Below are 18,284 nucleotides of genomic sequence, written 5' to 3'. Positions count from 1 at the left end.
CGTTTGGCTGCTCGGCTGAGGAGAAGTTAGAAGTTTAGTGATTGATGAATGATAGTTATTGGTTTCGTGGCATATATAGAGAATGAAGGAGAAACCCTAGAACCAGCAGCTAAGGCCCAGGAATAAGGCCCGGTTGCCATTGCCATTTATCAGGCCATTTCATTTGGTTTCTCATAGGATGAATCTTGATATGGACGAAGACATAGAGGTACCAGTTGAAATCATAGAATATCGAAAATTTATATAATATAATTTTTTAAAAATAAAATAATAAAAATTTTTAATTGATATATCATCATTTTAAAAAATATCACAAACACTCTTTAAAAATTAAAATTTTTCATATATATTCTTACTAAATTATCATTTTCTTTTAAAAAATGTATTGATCTATAATATATATCATATCGTAGAATACATTAATTATATCATATTAATTCAATACACCTTATAGTATATATTATTTTTCATTTCGTATTTATTAAAAGATAAAGATAACCATACTTGGATGGAGTGAAATTATTCACTGAAATTACGCTAGGCTAGCAAATGGAGTTCAGAATTATGAAAACATATTTTCTCAACAATGTAATTTCATTCTCTTGTTTATGTCTCAAATGTAGCATTCAAGTACAAGAAGAATAGAGAACAGGACTTTCAATGTCTTATCCTAATAGCGAAATATTCATGATTAACATTATACAAAAATATTGGACTTAAAACCACAACATAATCATATACATATTATCTGCTCTTTTGGCTGCTCTCAAGCATTGTTATTCACCAGTACTCATCTACTGCTAGTTAGACATTGCCCCACCAAAATGACATACCCAGATAAATTAAGCTCGTCAGGTTTCAAAGTCATAAAACTGAGGTTCTTTTACCATTTTGGTTGTGGGGTATTCTTACAATCTGAGCAGAGAATTGCCAAAAACTGTATCACTTCATACTTCAACTGGCATTTCCTGCTTAACCTCTTTGGCCTCAGTCATGTTGGTTCCTTCAAGATCCTTCAGAAAGGTCCTAAGACATCCATTGATTATGCGTGGTGCTGCTCCATCACAGAACCGTTTTGCAAGATCAACAGCCTTCAAGAAGAGACATTATGTCAAGGAGAAGCAAAAAGAGACAATGAAGAAATGGAGAAAACAGAAGCAATGAGACTTACTTCATTAATAACAATTTGGTGCCGCGTTCCTAGAACAGCCATCTCAGACATGGCCAAGTGGAGAATGCTAAGCTCCAAAATTCTTCCGGATGGCTGATCCTGAAGTACATCAACAAAGAATTTGTAAAATACTTCTGTGTACCATAGCTTAGAAAAAAACAACTACAAAGTCTCCAGATGAAAATGTAATGAGAATCAAGAGACTTAAGGTGAAAAAGATTGTTAATGGGTCCAAACTTGTTAGAATAATCTACTACGGGATAACTTCTGAAGACAGAACATATCATCATTAGGTGCATGCAAAACCAACAACCTAATAACGTTATCAAAAGTAGAAGATACAAAACACTCGGGGTAATTGATGGCAGAAAATGTTTCTAAAGGATATTCCCCTAATTTCTAAAACTCAGGTGAAATAGAAGAGTTGAAAGAGAGAGCAAATAAGATTAAACTGGCTCAAAGGATGACCAAACAAAATTAAGCCGGTAAAAGTCAAGAAAATATAAACTTGGATTTGAACATATTTAACAGTACAAAATTTTTACAAGATTATAACCATCACTGTCCTAAAAACCTTAAAGCATGAGCAAAGGTTTGAATTAGGTAATGCAATCCAGACCTTCCAATTTGGTGGGACAACTTTGTCAATAATACGAACATGACCATCCCATTTATCCACAACTGCAACCAAAAGCTTTCTCGTGAAACTGCAATAATGCATAAAGAAATTAGACACCTGGATCAATATCATATCTCTTCCTCTCACAAAGAATGATAGGAAGCTAGAACTTGAAATTCATATAGTGAGAATCCTGTAGTTTATTCCATTAGATGGCTTACCGCAAAAGCAGTTTGTTGTACACCAACTTTGGAGGAGCTGAAAGGACTTCTTCTTCTGAGATACAGAAATACAAATGGATTCAGGCTTATAGAAGAGAATAAAGTGATAAAAAGGAAATGAAACTTAATTTGTGCATAAAAATTTCAACACAATGATTTGCTATGCAAATAATTGAAATATCGTATAAAACAAAACATGACATTTTATTGGCATATATGAGTAGGCTAACATTTACAGCTAGAGTAGCACGTAAAGCATTAAACACGAAGCTGCTAAATTTGTCATGCAAATTAAGATTACCAGAATTTTTTTTTTTTCAAAATTCCTTGCACCTTCTAACAAATAACAATATAACAATTTACATGACAAAAAGCATTAACATCTCAGAATTTTCTTTTCAAATGCTTTATTACCAATTACAGACTCTTTCTCATCATTGTGTAGAAGTTCATCTGCTTCTTCAATTGTTTCCGTTGTCACAGGGGGGCCTCCAAAGCTCATATGATTAAATTCTAACAACAAGGCCTTGTCGAATTCATAACCAGGTTCTGAAGTTTAAATTTCAAAGAAGTTGATTAGATAGCCAAGTATATCAAAAAAGAGCAAGTATTCACCAACACCCAAAATTTGTTTCAAGCAATTCACACTTGTTTGTGCTACAAATTCCTAGTATAAAGCTGGCCAAGAACATAAGAATGAGCATCACCTCTTCTAAAATTTACTCTCTTCTCAAAAAGCCGAATAGGATCTGACCCTTCTAAACATGCAGCATAAACTATTAATCTGCCAATAAACCAAGAAATATTCATGTCATAATATCAGTATTGATTAAACCAAAAAAGGAAAACATAGCTATTACTACTAAGCGATGGACAAGAAATCCTTCAAATTGTTTAGTTGAATTATTTGAAAAAAGAAACCAAGAAAGAGAAGATAATGGTTTCAGTTTCTCCGGAAGCTTATGATAGTCTAATATTATCCTCCACTTGCTTGATAAAATAACTGAATGAACTTTGATGCATTAAGAATTCTCAAACTTCATACTAATCCCTCATAACTATAGTTAAAAAAGGACAAAAGTCTAAAAGCACAGAAGTTTTTTGTACAGCTTTCAGTTACTTTACAGTGACTAAATCTTATCCTGCACTCCAAAATGAACTCGGGTTATATCAGTTTGGCTTCAAAGTCATAGAACATAATCTACGATTCTCAAACTTCACATTACAATGCCACAACCAACACTAGAAAGTAATAAAAAAATTCTAAACTAAAGAAGTTTCCATACACTCTTCAGCTGTTTTCACAGTGATTAAACACAAAAGGGAATAACATAGAGCAAAAAAAAAAAGACATACAGAGCGAGCTCACGGGCGGCTCTGGGGCTGCAAAACCGGCCACTTTTATCAATCTTTGGCATTATGTTGTTCTTAGACGAACTTGTGGTGACAGCGTCTCTCGATTTCTCCAAAGTTTTATGTACTGCAAATGCTGGGCAAGTGACAAGAGAGCTTGAACCATGATAGTTTGGGGGGCCAAAGTTGACAAATTGGGAGTACTTTTTGAGGGAAGATGAAGTTTTGAGTTGGAATCTGAAATTAGTTTTTGAGGAAGAGCTTAAAAGTGATGTTGCCTCCATTGGAATGGCTCTTACCTCTGCAAAGTTTTCTGTTTTAGTTCTCGAACTTGTGGATAATGCTCTGGGAAAATGTAAATAAAATATCTTCCCTACGGCATCGTTTTAAATATTTGGTCGATAATTCGCCAACCCTGTTAAAATACAAAAACAGAAATCCTTTAAGATGAAGGTAACAAATAATAATGCCTACGACAAGCATAAATAGATAAAAAATTAATAAAAAAGCTATTAATTTGTATCCTAATAATAATGACATATCTCTGAAATATTTTAAATATCAAATAAGGTAACTGTAAATATATAGTAACATATCATTTAAATTAATACTTTTATTTAATTATTTTCCTTTCCGGAATCACAATATCAATTCAAATTAAAAAAATTTAAAATAAAACATTTTTATTATTAATTTTGTTAACACCCTCTTGTTTATGATTCCTTTGTCCAATGTTAAGGTAATACTCTAAAGTTTATCGTCACTAGTGTATAATTTATGTAATTATATTTTAAATTAATAAATTGACAATTATTATCTTACATTTTGTGTATAATATAGATAAATGACTTTGAAATTGTTGAACCGTAATAAAAGAATTAGTACGTGTTAACTATTCATGAGAACCTATGTTCATCTAAGGTAGTCATTCTTAAAACATCTATAATTCAAATATTATCTTAATTAAAGACACATATGATATAATAAGAACTATCATAATATTAAATAATTTCATCAAAATGTGGTAACAAATTTCATGTATTAAAATTATTTATTGATAGTTTGATATAACATATAGGTGTATATTATAGACGTGTCTACTAAACAGCCCTTCAAAGAGGATTTTATATAGATAGGTATTTTAGTGTTTGTGGAATGCATTCTTTTAGTAAACAAAGATACATGGGATCATTCAATTTAAAGGCACTAGAACGTCTTGTACAATGATTAATAATATAATTAGGTATATATTTATATGTATCATCACGTGATTGGGTGTTATTTTATCTTACTCAATCATATAATAACATACTTAAGTGTGTGTTTATTTATATACTTACTTATATATTCAAAATAGATACACATAATTTAATTAGTTGAGATATATACGAATACTACGGTGCAGAAGAAGAATATAAATTTAGATATACAATCTCTAATTTTTCTAATTTAGAATGACTTTTATATATATGTTTGGATCGTTAGAAAGATTGAAATGACCGTTGAATTTGAAGAAATATTTGTTAACATTTAAAAATGACTTCTGTATATTAAAATACAAATATGTACGACTGTTTCTCACCATAAAATCAACTTTTCAAGTGAGGTTAACCTTGTTAAAAAATCCCCAATGGTCAAATTTCTCCTCGTGCCACACGTTTGTACAAATGTACAAATATTATATATGGTTGTACATGGCTTTATTGAATAACCTTTAGAAGAATTCTAGAGCCATGTACACCTTCCATGTATGGAAATATGCACAACTAAAATTTGGCCTATATACATGCTTGCATAGCTTTTGTACAAGTGTTTAATCATGCATTGCCTTGGTTTGACTTGATCTTTGATGCATGATTTCTTGTGTATAGGAGAAGAAACTCCATATTTATAAAGACACACAAATGTGCATGTTGCAAATGCATGAGCATACATTAACTTTTGATGCTTGACTTGACTTTGATGATGTACAACTTCTTCACGTATGAGACAACTTGCTCATGGCTCTTCAATATGCTTATGTATACTCGTTCATATTTGGAGTGTACAGGCATACATTACAGTTTGACCAAGGCTCGTGTTGACTTGGGATGCAAGTGCACGAGTTGATGTGTACAAGAAGAGGGTGTTCGTGATTCAGCTATGTATAAGGCGTGAGTCTTGAGATGTATTGATGTATACGCCCTAACTTATTGAAATCAAATTCTAGTGACTTGTACGTATATGTATATGCATGGTTCTGTTCTTTGTCTTGTATGATTTCAATCTAAAATATGTACATGCATACATCTTTGATGCACGGTTATACATAACCTATAATTTCAATTTTTTTCCAATTTGGTCATAAATTAATTTATGTCTTGGACAAATTAAAATTTTTCACTTAATTATGTAATTATCAAAACACATAAGAACGGATAGTTATTGTCCTCTGTATCTAACCATAAATACTAATTTAAATATTATCAGAAAGGAATATAGTTGCAATGACTAGGATAAAATTGGTTCTGATAACGGCAAGGAATACATGAATATAAAATGATATTTAATAAATAATTATGAATATATCCTATAAAATTTCAAGTGCTAAACTATATATCACAACACAATTTGTAAACTATCAAAGAAACCCTGTATTTTCAAAAATTTTGAATCATCCCGAAAGGTTAATACTTGAACTCTAGTCGCCACTCCTGCTTTGCCCATATTACATCTACCGGGTTTATCTAGTTTTATACATATTCTAACTGAAATTCACATCAATTTTTTCATACAAATTTAGAAATGAAATTGATCAAAGGTAAAGTATCATATACTTATAAATAAGATTTACTACAAAATTCAGAGGGGGAAAAAAAAAAGAACAAGGTATAAGCAATGTTTTTAAAATCAAACTGGTAATCAATTTAGTTGTTTTATTGGTTTATGTTTGATCGAAAATCAGTCAATTCAATTTATTATCAAATTATAATGAATAAATTTTATTTAAAATTTGTAAAAAAATAAAATCAATTAGAATATTTATATCTATGATGATTAAAACATATCATTTTTAAGGAGTAATAATTATTCATTTGATTTTAATGAAACAATTAAAATAAAAAAATATCTTAATCTCATGATATAAAAAAAAAAATATAATTCTATAAGTTATTGTCTATAGAAGACATTTCAATAGATATGAGATTTTTTTTCTTTTTCATTTTATTTTTGGCCTTATTTTTCTTTACAAACCTTTAAAAATTCATCAAATCTAATATAAAATAATCAAATTACTCAAAAACAATTAAATTTTTCAAAAATGTCCTAAAATTTGGTTAAATCTAGTTTTGTTGATTTTGATCAAATTTGACCGAGTCAATAAATGAATCGCTTTTGAATATTAACCAGATCAAACTTAAAGTCAATTCTTAAATTGAACCAGTCAATCCAATCTGATTTTCAAAATAATGGGTATTAGAAATTACTAATACCTCATAAACAACGGAAACATTTACTCATAACTTACTTTTATCTAAAATTAATTAACTTAATAATTATACTTGTAACTTAAATTTATAGTAACAATGGAAAATTTACTTTTAAAAAAAAGATATAAATAATCGCTCATACCTCTTATTTCTTTGATTTCTGAACAAATTATACTTTTATCTCAAATTCACATTTTTTTTTGAAGAATTGATTAAAAAAAAGTGATTAAAATGAGTTATTCAAATTAGAAACAATTCATGTCTACCCTAAATATATTAAAATTTTACATTTAATTCTTAAAAAATATAAGAAATAATGTAAGCAAATGCTTAAGTACTTGTATTAAAATAAATTTGTTGTTAGATTTTATTGGTTTTTAAGTGAATTTTAGATGAAATTGTTAAAAAAAAATACAGATAGTATTTAATTTTAGTATTGAAATAAATTGACTATTATATTATAAATAATATTATTTGTATTTTTTTTATATAATTAAAATATTTAGATGATATTTTATTATGTAATTGAATATTATTTTATTTTTAATTTAAAATTATTTAATTATATGATAAAATATTATTTATATATTTAAAAAATTATGTATAATTTTATTATTATATTATTATTAATAGTAATTATTTTAATATTAACCCTCAGAAAATAGTATTTTTAAGTACCCCGAAAAATTTCAACTTGTCACTTTTTATGTGTTTTTCATTTATTGGCACACCTAAAACCCCAACCACTCTTTGAGTCTCTCTGTCTGTCCCTGTGTGCGAACTGGGCAGTAGGAAAAAATTGATTTTGAAGAAAAGATGAGAGTTGTTGATAATTTATTCGCCATTGGAATAATTTTGGGCTTTTTAGGTTCAATTTTGGGCGGATCAACAGCTTCCTCTTCTCTTCTCAGTGACCCTTATTATGGAATTTCTCCTCAGGGTCGGTACCTTTTTTTTTTTTTACTGTTAGTTCCAAATTATGGTTTTTGAGATGTGGGATTTTGATTTTTTTTGGCTTTTGTTTTTTTTGATACCCACCCAGATGAGAATTATTACAAGACTTCGTCTGATACTATCAAATGCAAAGATGGATCCAACAAATTCACTAAAACTCAGCTCAATGACGACTTTTGTGACTGTCCTGATGGCACTGATGAGCCAGGTTCTTGTATCAATTTTCCTATTATTTATAAGCTGATTGTTAATCAGATTTGCATATTTATTAGCAATGTCATTGGATTTTCTGTTGTTTTACCTAAAAAAGGTTCGATCTTATTAGATGTGAAAGATGGTCTATAAAGTTCCTATCTTTTTACAATTACGAACTCTATTGCACTTACTTTTTAAGAGAAAACAGAAACTCATTTGACTTTACTGTGAGTCTTAGTTCACTTGGAGATGGAGGTAGTTTTGTGGTTAGGTTTTCGTTTGTTTTCTTAAACCACTTACTGTTTCTTATTGTACTAGTCAATTTTACTTCTATAGAGTTTATATATTGTTGTTTTATAGTTATCTCTTTGTTTATGTTTACGCTATATGTTGTGAATTACAGGAACGTCAGCATGTCCAAATGGAAAATTCTATTGTCACAATGCAGGACATGCTCCTCTTAAGATATTTTCTTCCAGAGTGAATGATGGTATTTGTGGTAAGTTTGTTGTGACTTGAAATACTTGTGTATATCCTGTGAATATTCTGAAAGATTGATGTTGAAATTGTTCATTTTTAAGGATTTGAGAAATTGCTCTTAGGGGTTTGTTTAACACTCTGCAGATTGCTGTGATGGGAGTGATGAGTATAGTGGTATCGCAAAGTGCCCAAATACTTGCTGGGAGGCTGGCAAGGTGGCTAGAGATAAGTTGAAGAAAAAGATAGCTACATATCAGGAAGGTGTTACCATACGAAACCAGGAGATTGAAAAAGCAAAATTTAGCCTGGACAAAGATGAGAAAGAGTTATCAAAGTTGCAAATTGAAGAAAAGACACTGAAAGGGCTCGTACAACAGCTGAAAGGTATGGCATTGTAGTTTGGTCTTTGTAAATCTCTCCAGTCTTCAACTATATTCAATCATTGATTATTCCGAGGTTGTAGCCTACTTATAAGAGTTGTATGCATAATTGATTTCCACAGAACACTCTCAATTTTCACTCAATGTATGTACATTTAAGTTGTAGTTTATGTTATGGAAGAATGCCAACATTTGATATTGTTCAAAAGTCACCCTAGGAGAAAAAGAGGTTAAAAGTTTAAATGAGTTAGGTTGCATCCTTAATTTGTAATAAGCTTCTAACTTTGCAGATGAACTGGTTGGACATATATTAACTGAACTAGATGAATGGACTACAAAAATCTAGTGGGAAGAACATGATGTGCATGTCTCATCATAATCCATGGTTAAAAAATTCTTTTAGTCCTTTAAGTTTGATAGTACAAAGTCAAAGGTGACTTAGCATTTCATTAGGAGGATTCTTTAGAATTATTGGTTTTGCTATTTATCCTTCTATAGGCGGCTCTCCATTTATTCTACTTAACAAAGCTCTAATTGGGGTTGGTATCATAAATGCTTTTATTATGCACTTCATTGAGTCTGTACATTTATAATTTTTCACCTTTCCTTTTTTGCAATTAATTGACCTTTTAATCTTGTATTTAATCACTCTTACCTCATTGCTGCAATAATCCAGGCCTTGGATAAATGTAGCCTACTCTAGTGTGAAGATTTTCCCTAATCTTATCTTGATCTATTTTTACCTTGACCTGGTTACTGTTACATTTTTTTTTCGGCCAATGTGTTGATACATGTTTACCTTAACAGTCCATTTATGATAAGATTTTTTTCTTTTGTCTTGTACTTACATTCCTTTATTTCCAGCATCATACTTTTACAGAGAAAGTATTTCTGCTCCTTTCAGCATCAATTGGGAAATCTTAAACTTGAGAGCTATTTTATGGTTGTATGATACTTATGTACCACTCCTTGATTACATAATTTTTACTGTAATTCTATAGGCAATGTCTGTTTCTAATGTGGAAAAAAAGTATGTAATTACTGAACCTACCATATTGTAAATGAAGTGAGGCAACCCCAATTTATTATTTTGCCCCTTTTTTCCCATATCCTGCTCAAAGTTTCTAATTTTAAAAACTATAAAACTCTTTGCTCTTCATTTTATATTGTTGACTCTGCATGCCCTTTTCCCTCATGGACTGAGAAGAGCTTCGTCCCTCAAAATTTGGTTAGTATGCATGTTGTCAAATTACCTTTTGTTGCATATAGCTTGTAGTGGTGTTTGATCATTTCTTCTACTGCTAGATCATATCCTTATACTTTTTGCGTCGTTGTCAATGAAATTGTATCTTTTCCATTGGGTGAATAGAGTTCACTGTCATATAAGTCTTTTTCTTTAATTCCCATGCAGAGCAAAAAGAACAAATAGAAAAGGCTGAGGAGAAAGAGCGTTTACAAAGAGAAAAGGAAGAGAGGGAGAAGAAAGAAGCTGAGGAAAAGGCTCTAAGAGTGAAAAGTGAATCTAGTGATGAACCTAAGCAGGAAAATAATGATGTCCAGGAACATACTAGCTCTGAGAAGAAGCCTGATGATAGTGCACATGATGATAAAGTTAGAGTTTTGGAGCATGCTTCTAAAGATCAGGTTAGACTGCTCTTTAGTTTTATGCTTAAATGTCATCATTCTGTAAGAATGAATGTGACTGCATGCAATTTTGTCACTCTCTCATTTGAATTTTGAGTTTTGCAGTAGCTTTTGAATTTTGAGTTTTGCAATAGCTTACCAATGCTCTGGTGATTGCAACTTGCCTTTTTTCTCTATATAACAACTGATTTGACATGATTTATTTACAGTCATTGTTGCATTGTAATGGATGTTGTGTTTTGTTTATGACAATGTTGTTAATGCTTTTAAGTAATGTTTAATTGTCACCTACTGGTTCCTATTTATGGGCACACTTTGGATCATGTTTATATGTATAAGCTTATTTATGGATGTTTTTCTGCCCTAACTAATTTAATATCTTGGTGACTCTGCCCTGTCCTTGCATAATAAAAATTATTTTCTTTAAGTTCTCACATGCCTAGTTTTGTTAAAGGATTTTTCCAAGGGCAAGGGTGAAGATGATAAAGCAGCTGAAGCTGAACATGTTGTCACTTCCTATAATGTGGAAAAACCATCAAATGAAGCAGAGCAGGTACTTGCAACCATTTGACTTTTATATATTTTTTTACAGAGTTCCACTTGAGTCTTGCCATCTTAGCAAAAACTGTTGAATAGTCTTGCATCTCAATATAGAATGCAGATGAAAAGAGTGAACAATTTGTCTCACCAAAAAGCGAAGACAGATCTGCAGTTGTACCTGACACTGGTCATGTTGCTGGAAGTGAGCTATCTCATGAGGAAGCCAAAGAAGTGGTAAATTTTCTCAATACAACTTTGACGTCTTTTGGGGAGAGAAATATTGACCTTATTGAATTTTAAAATTGCATTTAAAGTTCCAGTTCAGGATAGTGATACATTCATATAGAGACAAAACCGTAGAATATCTGATGACATGCAGATATGATATATATTTGGTTCTCACCATTACTTTATTATATGGTCAATAATGAGCCAAGAAAAAACTGCATTGAGCTTTCAAAAGTTATTTAGCAAGCTATATGCATAAGATATATTCTTTTAGAAACTAAATAATTTCTCACCCCTTTTATTGAGTACTTTAATTATGTTTCTTTTAAGTATCAACAAAGGTTTATGCCTGTGAAGTTGGTACTTTGGCAAGCTCTTATTGCAATACTTGAAGTTTGTAGGTTTTCACTACTAAACAGTATATTGGTGAAGTTGGAACAGTTTTTTATAAATTCCTGGTTGAATCATATGTATTCTTTGATATTTAGAGAAGAAGACTGGCAGGGAAGAGTGAAAGAGTAACTTTGTGGTGTTTTTTTACGATCATTTTGATATCTCTTAATCTTTAGAATCTTAATATGAAGAATTTTTTATGTTACTTATAACTTATTATCTAATCAACAACACATTGATCTTAATTTTTTGTAAACGTTTAAACATTTGTTGATGAAAGCTTTGAAACATATTTTGTTTCTTTTTCTAGGAGAAGGTGATATGACATGGAACTTTGACCAAGCAAAGAATATATTGGTTGTATAATATAGATCCAAAATTTTTATTTTTTTTTAATCACTTTCTTTGTGTAGGTATTGGTGTCTGCTAGAGATATATTTTAAGCGTTTGCAACATTTCTGGGATTTTTTGGTTGGAACCTGTTGCATGCCTATATCCTGGCAAAGCTCAGTCATTTCTGGTTTGTTTTTAGTGATTGCAAAGCATGTAATTTGTGCAGGGGAATGATGCGTCTGAACAGACTGGGGAGTTGTCAAGAGAAGAGTTGGGTCGTCTTGTTGCTTCTCGTTGGACAGGAGAAAACTCTGAGAAGGTATCTAAGGAAGATGATGCAAAAGAAAAAGCTTATGAAGTCCATGAAGAGCTGCCGGACAGTACACATGATGACGAGGATGATGGCTATGCTCCTGATAGTGATGATGACACTGAAAGATATGATGATGCTGGAAAATATGATGACCATGCAGATACTGATTTAGATGAAAGTTATGAAGATACGGATCATGATGATACTAGTAGTTCAGACAAATCCGACACTGATGATGATTTGGACTTGGCAGGTTTGAAGTTTTTGTCTCCATTAATTTTATTTTTGTCAATTTTTTTGGTACTGCTGCTGTTTTTAAGTTAGGCTGATGTCCATAGTTTCTGTTATCTTACCACTTGCTATTAGAGACGACAAGCCCATCTTGGTTGGAAAAGATACAACAAACTGTACAGAATCTTCTGAAGGCTGTTAATTTGTTCCAAACTCCAGTGGACAAATCTGGTACTAAGCTTTATGTTATTTTATAATCAAAGTGAAAATTTATGTTTGGTAATGTTCTCATCTGTGGTGTTTTGCTTCTTTAGATGCTGATCGTGTCCGCAAGGATTATGAAGAATCCAGTGCTAAGTTGTCTAAATTACAGTCGAGGATATCGAGTTTGACAAAAAAGCTAAAACATGATTTTGGTTGGTATAAGAAGAATTTGTATTATATTAAAGCTTTGTTTATTTATTTATTTTTTTGAGGTAAATTTGGCTTCCCTAAACTGAACTTGAACTTTAATGCTGCAGGGCCTGAAAAAGAGTTCTACTCATTCTATGGTCGTTGTTTCGAGAGCAAGCAGAACAAGTTACTATCTTTGTCTTCTCCTGCTTTTCTTGTCAGGCAGTTTTTATTGTAGTCCTCTCAGGGAATTGCCTTAAATTTCAGTTATCTTACTTTTGGTGAATGTTCTTCAGGTATCTGTACAAAGTCTGCCCATACAAACAAGCTACCCAAGAAGAAGGCCACTCTTCGACTAGATTGGGGTGTGTATTGCCACATTTTTCCTTGCATATCTGATTCCAAGATTATTATTATACATCAAGGAGAACCAAGCTAACATTTAGCAAACTAATAGGAAGTTATGTTGGAGCTATCTGTTTTCTCCATTCATATATTTTTTCTTCTTTCACTCAAGAGCTATGTCATAAAGAAACGTTGTGATTTTGGCCTTTCCATTTTTTGTTTTACCATATTGCTGTTTTTTGCATCTCCATCTAAATGCATCATCACATAGCTAAGCATAAAGATGAGAGAATGACACGGGCAAAAAGATGCTATCAGCCAGATAGATCAACTAGTTTAGGCTTCAACATCTATGATCCAATTTTAGTTGCAGTACATATGCCCTTTTTTATAGTTAACTGTTAATATTGTTGTTGTTATCCTCTGTTGCCACAATCCATTCTCAGTTTGGTGGTTTGGCTTATGTGGTATTTTTTTCCCGTCCAACTTTTTTTCATAATAGGAGCTGGGACAAATTTGAGGACTCTTTCCGCATCATGCTATTTTCAAATGGTGATAAGTGCTGGAATGGACCTGATAGAACTTTGAAGGTAACTATTATCATGCTTTTTTTATTTTAAATAATGTTTTAATTTGTCATAATGGAGGAACTCCTTTTCTTCTATGTTTTTAGTGAAATGGTTAAAATTGTTGGATTAAATAATGGCAAATAAATCATTCTTATTCAATGGATACACATAAAGCATATTCTGGATTTGGCATCTGATGAGTGCATGATTTACAAATGTTACTGTATAAAAGGGTAGGGGTGTGCTTGGTCTGGTTTGAAAAATTTTTTTCTAACCAAACTGAAAAAAAAAAAAAAAAGTTTAGCAAAATCCCAAACCAAATCATAACATTTTGTGTTTCAGCCAAACCAAACTGAATTTAAAAATTGCAGTTTGCTTCGATTTGTATTATAGTTTAAATTATAAAGAGATTTAGATATAGATCGTGTAACATTCAATCATTTCACTTTTATCAATCCGAGGACAAAACTTGTCAACTGAATTTTGTATAGACTAATTATCTAACACTTTGTCAAAATCTTTTAGCTTGATATTTCTCGTGCAATTCTAATATTTAAGAATTTGCTGTGCAGAAAGCATAATACAGTTAAGGTACTTATTAAGTGTCCATAGTCGTATTAATATCTTCAGTCACATTCACAAATAAAAGACTTGCTGCATATGAGGTTAATGTAGTGTTTATATAAGAGAATTATGTTTGAAATTTAGTTTTATTAATTGATCTTTAAATTTGTCTAATTTAGGACATATAGATTTTTTATTTTCTAAATATATATTTGGAATAATATTACATCAAGTTTGTAAACATTATAGTATTGTCATATACATCATTTTATATCTAATTCTAATTCATATCATATGCTTGTTTTTGGCTTTTTAGATCTGAACTAAAACTCATTCATCCTAATCCATCCATGTATTCTTCTATGCCAGTGGCTTCCTTTTTATTATTATTATTTTTTTGTATTTCCAGTATTCAAGCCATTTTTCAAAAATTTTTCCTTTAAACATTTTGACCCAGTTTTACAGTTTGAACTGTTTTTTTTTTTTTTAAATTTTTGCATCCCATTATAATGGGGAGTAGGTCCAGTGTTCAGTCTTCATTTAGGCCCTGAAAGGAAATGAGTGAAAAAAAGTAAGACTCATGAAAATGAGTTTGGACGGAAAAAATATTTTATATCTTCAATTCTATGTATAATGTTTTACAGGTTAAGCTGAGATGTGGACTATCGGAGGAGATTACAGATGTTGATGAACCAAGCCGCTGCGAGTAAGAATTTTGCATCTCTCTCTCTCTCTCTCTCTCTTTCTCACCCTGTCTGCAAGTTGTTTTGCTCTCTAACTTTCTGTTCACTATTGCAGATATGTAGCATTGCTGTCTACTCCGGCAGTATGCTTTGAAGAAAAGCTTCAGGTAATGTGTTAGTTATTTCTCAAAGATTGCAGGGTTAAGCTCTTCTTCAAGCATTGATTTTAATAATAAACTTGGCTCTATGGTGAAATATGATAGGAACTACAACATAAACTAGACTTGATGAACAAAGATCAACCTCAGCAGCACGATGAACTATAAATTATTCCAAAAGAATTTACCCAACATGCTCTAGAGGCTGCTGACTCTTGAACTAATAATCATGCTATCAAACAAACATATGTTCAATCTTCAAAGATGAAGAGGTGGTGTACTGCAGCCTCTAAGGCCACAAGTAGTTTACAGAAATCTCAGGCAATATGTGAAGCAGGCTCCCGAAACTTTAACAACTTGAGTGCACTTCATATTGAAATTGTAGTCGTTTGCAATATGTGGATTTGAGGGCACAAATTTCACAAATTCGGCTTAGCTTAAACTGACTTTGATATCATTCTTCATGCGACACTTTTGAAATGAGCTTAGACCTTAAAAGAGTAATCTTTGAACAGACTGCAAACAGAACTTCCATATTGCCATGTTATTATATATTTTCTTTCTTGGAAAATTTTTCCTTTGCTGGGCTTGAATTTCCAGTCTCACCAGGAAGACAGATGGAGGGATATAAAAAAGAAAGTTTAAAAGAGTCTGAATAGCATATTGGCTTGGCTTGGCTTTCTTCCATTCCATTTCTCATTCTTCTTCTTGTCATCTTAGTGTAATCAAAATTCACCCAATTGCTATATTATACCTTCTGTGAAGGCTCTGATTATTAACCCTAAAAATAGTAGTGATGGACTTTGTGTGATGATGACTTTTTAATCAATATATAAAAGGTTTGTTTGATGGGTAATGAACCATTTTAAGGGGTGTCTATAAACTTAGTTAACTGCTTAAGGGCTATAAAATTGTTGTCCAAAGATTAAAGTTTGATGAGATTACTCTTGTATAAATTGAATTTTGACCCATTAAACACATGATTACAAAAATTCATCTCAAATTTTCTATTTGGCCAATCACTGACTAGAAAATCCTCACTCTCTATTATGACTCTCGTTCTTAGTCTAGAAAATAACTAGTAAATCATCTACTTTCTTATTTAGTGAAGGATATTATACACTTCTAGACCTCTATTGTTTTCTAGTGTAAAAGTCTATGCAATGTAACATTAGAATAATAAGATTGCATGTTAGGCTTATAGGTTATAATGAAAAGGATAATAAATAAATGAATCTAAGGACGAAGATGACTATAATGAAGAAGATTGAAACGAAACTTAATTTTAATATTATAACTATTAATATATTATTTTGTGATTTGAATACTACAAAATTTAATCGAGTATTAGTGTGTGAATCAATGAAGTGTAGGAAATTAATTAATATTAACATATTATTTGTTTATAATTTTATTTAAATGATTGTTTAGCTTAGAAAAATATCTAAACTTTGATTACTGACTTTGTTAATTACAATAAAGTTAATCAAAAGGTTATTTTATTCCTAATCTTGTATCTATTTCATTGATTGTTTATTTATTTCTGTCATTATTTGTTCATCAACTAATGAGTTGGAACCCAAGTATATGCTGATTCGTTTGATGTGTTTAAAGATCATTTCATTTGTAAGGCCAAAAGACTTGTTCTCTCCTCCTAAGATTTGATTTAATTTCAAACTTTCATCTGTCAATTTTAAAAGTATAAAATTTCACTTATAAGCTAATTTTTATTAAAATTCTTGATTAAATATAAAAAGTAAAATCGTTATTTTAATAATATTATTAAAAAATATATATGATTTATTATATTTTTTCTTAGGTTTTAAAAGCTAATAACTCCATTTTTACTTAAAGTTTTAAAATTTTAAAATCTTACATTGCCCCCACCCCCAAACTTAGGGTTTTTTTTTTCTTTCCTCTTCAACCACTATTTTTAACAATGATGACCTCCTTTTCCCATCCTCACCCTTAGTCGGCTCTCTCTCTCCATCGACTAACAAAGAGACGTTAACGAACAAATGAGACGAAGTCTACCTCTTTGTCTACTGACGAAGAGACGAATTGTCATTGTCTCTCTTTGTCAATGAGGAGACGAAGATTCGAGTAAAAGAGATAGAAGAGTATGAGAGACAGAGAAATCTGAAAACTAGAGCGATAGAGATGCGACAAAGACAGTTTGACTCTATCGATAGTGAGATGAGATAGTCAAATTCAAACGAAGATCTTGACCAAAAGACTTTGACGACGATGGTTTAGGGTGGATTTGACAGGTGTCATTGCCAAAGATGGTGCTGGACAAGGAAGAAAAGAAAATCTAACATTGGGAGGGAAGAAAAATGTGAGTTTGTAAAATTTAGAAACTCCAGGTAGGGATAAAGTAGTTAGTTTTTAAAATTTAAAAAGAAAAAATAATAATTATTATTTTTAATACTATTGTTGAAATGACAATTATACCCTTATATATAATTAAAAGTTTTAACTGATTTTAACTTATAAGTGAGACTTTAGGTTTTAAAAAAAAATATATCTTTTGGCCTATTTGTAATTATAATAAGAGTTTATTATAATTGATACCTATGAATGAAATAAATATACAAATATATTTGTGTATGTAAATTTATGGAAGGGTTAGACCTAAAATAAGTTGAGTTAACTCAGTTTAATTCTCAAATTAAGTAATGACTCAATCTAGTTTGAGTTTGATTTGAATTATTTTAAATAATTGTCAAAATAATATTATTTTATTTTTTATTAGATAAAATAATATTATTTTGTTAATGAACTGTGAGTTCGAGTTATAAATTCGAATCAAATTTTGAATTTCAAACTTAAGAATTAAAATAAATTTAAACTATTTTTAAATTTAACTTGACAAACTTGGGTCATATTTAAACGATCTTATTTTTCATTCAAACAAAACCTAAATTAAGGAAAGTTGATGTTCCCTTGGGTTTGTATCGCCTCAAAAGATGAGAGTTGTTGTAGAAAAATTAAATACGTATGATGTGATTTTATTGTGAAATGTAAGTGATATGCGGTCAAATTCT

The 18,284-nt window shown here is 30.8% G+C and overlaps 2 protein-coding genes across 2 annotated transcripts; one reads left to right on the top strand and one right to left on the bottom strand.

The window, feature by feature from the left end:
* Positions 1 to 575: 575 nt before the first annotated feature.
* On the bottom strand, positions 576 to 3,716 carry LOC123224990. The gene is made up of 7 exons (XM_044648805.1): positions 3,368 to 3,716; positions 2,719 to 2,795; positions 2,426 to 2,560; positions 2,012 to 2,066; positions 1,791 to 1,878; positions 1,172 to 1,270; positions 576 to 1,091 (listed from the first exon to the last, which is right to left on the bottom strand). Exons 1-7 carry the CDS (start codon positions 3,646 to 3,648, stop codon positions 948 to 950), a joined length of 879 nt encoding a protein of 292 aa, XP_044504740.1. The 5' UTR covers positions 3,649 to 3,716; the 3' UTR covers positions 576 to 947.
* A 3,823-nt stretch (positions 3,717 to 7,539) lies between these two features.
* LOC123226024 (glucosidase 2 subunit beta-like) lies at positions 7,540 to 15,808 on the top strand. Its single transcript, XM_044650461.1, has 16 exons — positions 7,540 to 7,774; positions 7,877 to 7,996; positions 8,387 to 8,482; positions 8,608 to 8,847; positions 10,255 to 10,487; positions 10,942 to 11,040; positions 11,142 to 11,261; positions 12,208 to 12,547; positions 12,661 to 12,756; positions 12,840 to 12,941; positions 13,047 to 13,104; positions 13,215 to 13,283; positions 13,766 to 13,853; positions 15,041 to 15,102; positions 15,195 to 15,246; positions 15,343 to 15,808. The coding sequence occupies exons 1-16, from the start codon at positions 7,651 to 7,653 to the stop codon at positions 15,403 to 15,405; spliced, it is 1,962 nt and encodes a 653-aa protein (XP_044506396.1). The 5' UTR covers positions 7,540 to 7,650; the 3' UTR covers positions 15,406 to 15,808.
* Positions 15,809 to 18,284: the final 2,476 nt, after the last annotated feature.

Source organism: Mangifera indica, chromosome 9 (genome assembly GCF_011075055.1).
Source record: "Mangifera indica cultivar Alphonso chromosome 9, CATAS_Mindica_2.1, whole genome shotgun sequence".
NCBI lineage: Eukaryota > Viridiplantae > Streptophyta > Magnoliopsida > Sapindales > Anacardiaceae > Mangifera > Mangifera indica.
This window is presented reverse-complemented; position numbering and strand designations above follow the sequence as displayed.